The following is an 8,505-nucleotide window of genomic DNA, read 5'->3' as shown; positions in this document are numbered from 1 at the left end:
TTATGCTAACATTAGATATAACATTATGCGTTCTAAGTTCTAATTGCCCTATAAGATGAATTCATATGTCTAGTTCTTCACTAAATTTTGATCAAATATGGCCTTATTCAAATTAAGGTTTACTCAATTTGGGAAACCCAATCTAAAATCAAGTATTGTCTTAATTTGATCTACTAAGTCAGACCTTTTTTAGGCTCTTAGCTAATATCCACCAAATGGGTGGTCAGTCGAAATAGAAAATTGCAATAGGTGAAATTAAGATAAAATATTATAGCAAATACAGAGCAAGACACATATGTCAGTCAAACATCCATTAAGATTGTTTATCATTCAACCACAATCAAATTCAATTCATGATTTGCGATAAAACAATAAATAAAATTATTTTAGCCATCAAATATATTCCCATAAATAAATAGAAAACAAGAAAATAAAAAGAAGACCTTAGTTCTACTTGGTCTTAGTGATATTTTCTATGTTCCTCCTCGAATCTTCTATTATAGCCCTCAATATCTCTATTAATTTTTGTTTTCTTGTTGTTTTCTTTTTTGTATGCTCCTTGATGACAGCTCCTCCTTTTTCTTTTCATGCGTGCTCCTTTTATAACTCGAGACTAGGGCAACCGAAAGTGTGTGGCGCATATCCTTCATTTTTGGAAACTTCATATCGAAATCTTTTAGTTATTGCATGTGAAATCCAGTATGTCAATACTACAGCATCTGCACTGTTCTAAACTTGTTTTAACTCCTCTGTAGCCAAGTCCTTTCATTAGCTCTGCAAGTATGTTGCAGCAACATTCCATTCCTAAAATTTGAGCTTTTGGCCACCTACAATTATGTATGTAATTTAAACACAAAATAATCCAAATCAATTCAATTTATTAAAAATAATCTAAAATTGATGCACATGCAAAATGTAACTAAAATACAATAAAAACACATCATTCGCTCTCTAACTAATATTGATTTAAGTCTAAAAGTGTCTTGATAACTCTTATTTCATAGAGTCATCACTTATAGAAGGGGTATCTTTTCACTTAAGGATACATCCATTCATAGTATCATTTAATTTGAAATGGTGATGGTTCAATTTGAACCATTGGTTAAAATCAAATATTGATCCAATTGCCATGAATGAAGGGATATCATAAAAGGTAACAACCGAAACGAAAGGGCACAAGTATATTTATAAATAGAGGTCATGTATAGGCTATTTAGACATAAACATAATGAACCTACACCACTCTTTTTCTTATTCCTCTTTTTTAAAATGAATTTCATTGTATAACACATATTTTTATGCAGCAATATATTGTTTTCTGTAGGAACAATATATTGATTCTTGGCAAGCTTCCAACATTCAAGACTATTTAAGTTTGTTTTCGTCAATGCACAATGCAAATAAACAAATAAATGCTTCATTATATTCTAGAAAACAACATTTGTAACATGCCTTGAATTACACATGATTTTTCTATAGTTTACCTATTATTATTATTTTCTTTCTATACACAAAGTTGTAAACACCTTACTTTATATAATAAAATTCCACCATTATTACTGCAATTCTCTACATTTGTTATTCCCTAAAAGGATATATCCCAACATGCTGTGAAATGAAGGAGGAGTTATCGTGCTTGTTTTCTTGTTCAACTTGTTAGAAGAGGAGGTCAAGTGAATGCGAATCAGAGAGCTCTATGAGCAATACCTCTAATACTTTCTAGCTGAAAGGAGCGACAATAGCAGTGTCAGAGGCATTGTAAAGAGTAGCAGGCGATTAGAGAGCTTAAGGAAGAGTGCCGCAAAGAGCAATGGGAACGTGATAAGGAAATAGAAAGAGAGCAATCTGAAGACATAATAGTGTCCCATGAGACCTGGAGGAAAAGTACTTTTAGCAACTATGCGAGAAGTAAGAGGCAAGGCAAAAGAGGTAGTGCATGTAAAGATGTGAGAGGCAATACCAAAAACAATTAATGAGGAGGACTTGTCGATGATTTTGTTGATGATCAGGGGCGGAGCTCAGGGGGAAATTCTACAGGGGCTAATTTTAAACTTCTAATTTTTATGTTATTATATATAAACTTTCTACATTAATTGTTCAGGTGCCAATATGGACATTTTACACTAACTTTTCATATTTTATTTAAAAATCCTAAAATTTTTTAAAATTCTGCATGGGCCAGGGCACCCTCTAGTCTTATATGGCCTCCGCCCTTGTTGATGATGATGAAGACGGCAATCAGCATCACCAAGATCCAAAGCGGCAATACGAGCAGTGTTTAAAAAAATGTGAGAGGCGGGAGGGGGGAGTAGTAGCAGTGCAAGCTGCTGCGAGAAACAGAAGTAGAAAGAGCAACGAAGAAGAGAAAAAGAGGGAATGTTTAACCCCTCAAGCAACTGGCAGGGATCAGAAGAAGAGCAATAAAGGAGCAATCCTTACTACTTTCACTAACAAAGATTCTGGTATCAACTGAGGTCCAATTCATGTCATATGAGGGTTTTACAAATAAACTTGGGATTTAAGTAAGACAATTTTATATAATGGCAAGTCTAATAAGTAAAAGACCCACCAAGCAAATTAATAAATAATGCTTTTTCCACACGTCTTAAATGTTTTGTTACACATCTTCTAGTTTTGGTATTTTAAGGAGATTGCAATGCATAGTTAGCATATAAACATGTTGTGTAAGCAATAGTTGTGGCCTCTTAACTGACATAGATCGTGCTTTTTAGTTCACTTATGGTGAGTTATAAGAATTATTTTTCATTTCAAACCTTTTTCGTTTCTTTTCTATTTTGTTCTTTGTGCTATGTATGATTATAGTCGGACTTCTACTGATATTTTTTCAAAATTTATACTCCATATACTTTGGATCCTTGTTTTATGTCACCAATATTGCAAGGATAATATTAAGGGTCCAATTATGTTACCGCTATAGTAACATACCACATTCTTTTGTCTTTTCCTTATCAACCGTTAGATTAAACTCAAAACAAGTGCAATGGCTACGATGTTTCTGTTGGGTTATTAACATTAAACTTCCTAATGTTTATTGCAAAATCACAAAAGTAACAAAAATATTGACACATAAGTCCATAAATTTACAATTCATTATTCAATAATATTAAAACATTTTAATTACTTTTAAAATATAATTAAATAATATATTACTTAATTATATTATAACATTTAATAAGTAAAAATTGATTATTATATAATAAGCTAATATAACTAATAATATATACTTAAATATTATATAAAAATAAAATTATAATATTATATTATAGTAATTAATATAAAAATTGATTATTATTTAACAATTTAATATAACTAATAATAAATACATAAATAATGTATAAAAATAAAAATATAATATAATATTATGTTATGTTATTTAATTATATTAAAATAATTAGTGTATAAAAATTAATTATTTTTAAATATTAATAAATTTGAATAATATTAATTTAAAATTAATAGTAATCTAAATAGTGATATAAAATATTATTATATATACTACAGTTCATGTTGCACCAAACCTGGTGTTGTATTACAATTTAATACACCTTAATGACACAAACTGTAATACAATGCAACTAATGCAATACAATTTATTGTGTCAAATGACCTAGTTAATTTCACCGATAAATTGATTCATTCTTATATTTGAATTAATATATTTAAATTAATATTCTTTCTTATTAATTAATTAATTTAATATATAGTAAAACCATGTATTAATTACAAACCATATTTTATGATAAATATGAGTATGAATTTGGTCTCTTGTTCTTAATTTGTTGTTAATATTTTTTTCATAATACTTATTCAATATACAGCAAATAATTTCAATATGCAATAAAAATATATTAATTTACCAGTTAAAAATTTTTTTATTGTTTAATATGAAGGTATCAAAAAGTGAGAGGGGATGGCAACTTGCTCATCATGTATTCTTACATCTACGAGCTTGATGAATAAGTTTAGAAACTTTTAATAAGAATTTGGAGCTAAAGCCATTTTATGCTCCACACTTATTTGAGAATCTGTTTCGTATCTCATGTTCAATAATTTTGAGTTAGTGATAGAATTTAGTTGCTGATTTCTAGTGATATGGAGCTAAAATTAGTAGGCATGTAAAGAATTCAATCAATTTTTTATAGCATTTTAATTTATTTATTTAGTACCAAAAAAAATTAGTTTTATCAAGGATATATTTGACATTTAGGTAAGTGTATGGAGTAAATTTTCTTTTTAAAACTTTGATGATGGGTGTGTGAATTAATAATTAAAAAATACACTCACTTTTTATTTAAGTTTAAAAAAATCAAAATAAGTAGGACTATTGAGTCAAAATTTAATATTATCTAATTTTTTATTTTAAAATAAAATAGGGATTGCAGTGTAATTAACCCAAAAGACAAAAACGTATGGCATGCTCCTACTGTAGTAACATGCCATGATCCTAATATTAAATATAGTGTAGCCGTCCAATTCCACTGTAGTAACATACCATGATCCTAATATTGAATATGATGTCGCTGCCTAATTGGACTTTCTTATGAGGACCGTCAGTGATATATTCTAACCTCATTAATGAGAGGTTTGGCTAGCTGCTTAGCTGGACTTTCTCATAAGCAATGTCCAACAAATTAATAAGCCTAGTTGGTCATATGGGCGAAGATATTAAACATACTATAATCAACTTGACAGAATTCTAATATTGCGAGCTGGACCAAAACTTTGTAGGGTAAATTTAGTTACGATTATTGATCGAAAGTCGCAACAAGAAGAAAAATTTGACTAGAGTTCTGCTCCATTGATGAATTAAGAACATATGGCGAGGAAATTTTCTCAAAAGAATAGTGCTTGTTCGTTTTACAACTATACATGCATGCACGCTTACGTCTTGAACTAACCCAAACTCGCAGCCCTATAAGGAGGTGTAAATACAACGATGTATTATTTCTTAGTAAATATTCGATACTATATATATGTTCACATTCAGCCTCAATATTGCATGTAATACATTAAGCAGCAGTTGATCAAAAACTGAAAATGCCTACAACAAGCTGTGTTTCTTTACGTTTAGGGCCACTGGTTTCACTAAGAACACGTTCATGGCAGCAGGGCCGATCCCTGCATTCAAATTCATTGTCATGCATATGCCAGTTATCGTCTCTGCCGAAGCCATTGGTCACAGATTTCAAAACCTCGCCTCGTCAAAACGTATGTTAATTAAATACTTTTCCACCCCATGTCTTTAATTAAATATTTTTCCATCCCATGTCTTTCTTTTGCTACCGTTAGATATTGCTTTAATGGCTTTAATTTGATTACATTTTATGATGTTGTTGTTTTTAGGTATTAACATATGAAGGTGATCGTGGTACCAAGAGCTTGGAAGAAGAATTGCAAGAGAGAACAAGGAAGGCTCTGAGGAAATCTAGCAATGATCCAACGGCTACAATGAAGTTGATCGACACCATTCAGCGGCTGGGAATAGGGTACCATTTTGAAGATGAAATTATGGAACGACTTGAAAGGTTTTCCGACGGAGATGCAGCCGGTGAAGAAAATCTCTTTGAAAATGCACTTCGTTTTAGGTTGCTGAGGCATAATGGATTACCAGCTTGCACCGGTAAATTACTAAATTAACCCAGTAAAATCACAGTGCCTTTCATCGAAGAGAGTTTTGGTGTTACATTTTTAAGTGAATGACAATGTGATTATGCCCTTGTAAGTTATGATTTCAATTTAATGTAATTTTTTGTTTGGTTAATAGATATTTTCAAGAAATTTATTAACAAGGAAGGGAAGCTAAAGGAGTCCGTGTCGAAAGATACACGGGGTATGTTGAGTTTGTATGAGGCATCTTACTTGGCCACACAAGATAAAGACATATTATTTGAAGCCATGGAATTCACAAAAACTGAACTCACACAGTCAGTATCACTTATGGATTCACAATCCAGTAGGCATGTTGTTCAAGCCTTGGCACTTCCTAGGCACTTGAGGATGTCGAGATCTGAAGCTGGAAACTACATTAATGAATATAGCCAATCATGGAACCATGACCAGACTCTGCTTCAACTTGCAAAGTCAGATTTTAATATGGTTCAGTCATTGCACCAAAGAGAGTTGGCTGAGATAAAAAGGTGGGCCTCTAACAATATCATGATAGATTATTTAGTCAACGTCAACAATTAATTGGTATTTCTGTTATGTTCTTTTAGGTGGTGGAAGCAATTGGGTCTAGTTGACAAACTTGGCTTCGGTAGAGATAGACCATTAGAGTGCTTCTTATGGACCGTGGGTATATTTCCGGAACCATATTATTCAAATTGCCGGATTGAGCTAGCCAAAACCATTGCGTTGCTATTGGTCATTGATGATATCTTTGACACTTATGGCTCACTGAGCGACCTGGTTCTCTTCACCGAAGCAATTCAAAGGTTTGATTGATGCCTCCTGTTTTACATTACTATCTATAATTTGAGCCTCTGCGGCCTGCAATACATAATATTATTCAGCGGATTTTTTGCAATTAATTTATAATGCAGATGGGATCTTGGTGCAATGGAGCATATTCCTGAATATATGAAGATATGTTACATGGCATTGTACAACACCACCAATGAAATTTCCTACAGGATTCTCAAAGATCATGGATGGAACGTTGTTCCGCAATTAAAAAGAACGGTAATGCTCTTTCGGATATGCTGAGATTACAAATGTAATATATTTAAGATATTGTATCATCCGAACTGAGAGGCCCTTTTTTAATTTGTTGCAGTGGATCGACATATTTGAAGCTCAACTTTCTGAAGCTAAGTGGTTTAGTGAGGGATATGTACCCACACAAGAGCAATATTTAAGAAATGGAGTTACAACAGGAGGTACTTATATGGCATTGGTGCATGCTTTCTGTCTAATGGGACAAGACGTTACCAAAGAAACTTTGGCAATGATGGAGCCATATCCTAATCTCTTCTCTTGCTCAGGCAAAATTCTTCGGCTCTGGGATGATTTGGGAACTGCCAGAGTATGTGATTTGAGCATCAACTTGATCAATATGTATTATCAATCAATACATTTGTGTTAGAAAAAATTAAATTTTCTTTTTTTCTTTTTTACCCCTTTACAGGAAGAGCAAGAGAGAGGAGATGTTGCATCTAGTATAGAATGTTACATGAGGGAGAAGACGATTTCATGTGAAGAAGAAGCCAGAAAGCACATAAGGCAGCTGATTCGCAGCTTGTGGGTGGAGCTCAATGGAATGTTAGTGGCTCCGGCAGCATTGCCTGCATCCATAGTCAATGCTTCATTGAACCTTGCTAGAACTGCACAAGTTGTGTATCAGCATGGTGATGATAATACTGTTACCAGTGTCAATGGCCATATAGAGAGACTGTTTTGCAATCCCCTTACCTAGGAACAAGGCCACATCTAAAGAGAAAAGACTTATGAAATCTGGTTTAAAAACTACACTTATTTTAGGGACCTCAGTTGTATATTAATTCATATTGAAGAAGGTTGTATGTACGGAGAGTGATAAAACAACGACAAAATCACCACAAAATCGATTTTATTTCGGTTGTTAATCTAAAAAAATGACAAAATAAAAATGATATCATTTTAATAGTGATTTTGCCAACATTTAGTCGCATCTTTGTACATATATCATCGTTGGTTTTTTAATATATTCATAATATTCCCAAAGATAAATGCTTGTTTATTGTTACATTTTAAATTAAGAATTCATTTAGTCCTTATTTTTTAAAATATATCTTAAAACTTTTCGATTATTAAATATCTTATAATCTTACCTCTGTTTTTTATTTATTTTTACAATAGTATCCTTGCAAAAATCCATACAATAATTTTTATTTACAAATAACAAATCAATATCAAATTAAAAGTAAAAGTAAAATAACAATAAGAAATTTTACTTTAATTATTGTTTATTTTTATAGTTAATTTAATAAATTTATTTTTTCCTTTTTATTAATATCCTTAATATTATTTTAAGGATATCTATTTAAAAATTGAGGAAAAAATAAAGACGAAAATATAATATATTAACAATAGAGATGTTTTGAAATATTTTTTTATATATAAGAACTAAATAGATACTTAATCCAAAATATAAAATTAAACAAACATTTATCCTATTCTCCGTTATAAACATCCACGTGTTTTGAAATACGAATTTAAGGAGACCTTTCTAATTATAGCAAACTTCCTGATGGTTAAACATAATTGTCAATTCTAAACATGCAATTTAAGATATGTATACATACGTTTACATTGAAAAATGTTTACAACAATTAACATATCGTGAATTCGCGCATGAAAGGATTTATTACAATCATTTTCTAGTGAGACGTTAAAATCGAATCGGCAATTCTGCATCCACTTCCTGGATTCAAATTTAGATTCAAGATTCATCTCATCCAATAACAAAATGTAAAAGTATAGAAACAAGCGCTATTCACTTAATGT

At 31.3% G+C, this 8,505-nt stretch overlaps 1 protein-coding gene across 1 annotated transcript; it reads left to right on the top strand.

Annotated features, from left to right (window-relative positions):
• The first annotated feature begins 4,694 nt into the window (after nucleotides 1–4,694).
• Nucleotides 4,695–7,717, top strand: LOC112100766 (probable terpene synthase 11). Its single transcript, XM_024190267.1, has 7 exons — nucleotides 4,695–5,229; nucleotides 5,365–5,641; nucleotides 5,786–6,158; nucleotides 6,237–6,455; nucleotides 6,564–6,702; nucleotides 6,797–7,045; nucleotides 7,148–7,717. Exons 1-7 carry the CDS (start codon nucleotides 5,059–5,061, stop codon nucleotides 7,433–7,435), a joined length of 1,716 nt encoding a protein of 571 aa, XP_024046035.1. The 5' UTR covers nucleotides 4,695–5,058; the 3' UTR covers nucleotides 7,436–7,717.
• The last annotated feature ends 788 nt before the right edge of the window (nucleotides 7,718–8,505 follow it).

The sequence above is a fragment of the Citrus clementina genome, unplaced genomic scaffold (genome assembly GCF_000493195.1).
Source record: "Citrus clementina cultivar Clemenules unplaced genomic scaffold, Citrus_clementina_v1.0 scaffold_2, whole genome shotgun sequence".
NCBI lineage: Eukaryota > Viridiplantae > Streptophyta > Magnoliopsida > Sapindales > Rutaceae > Citrus > Citrus x clementina.
Note: the sequence above shows the minus strand (reverse complement) of the source record. Positions and strands in the feature narration are given on the sequence as shown.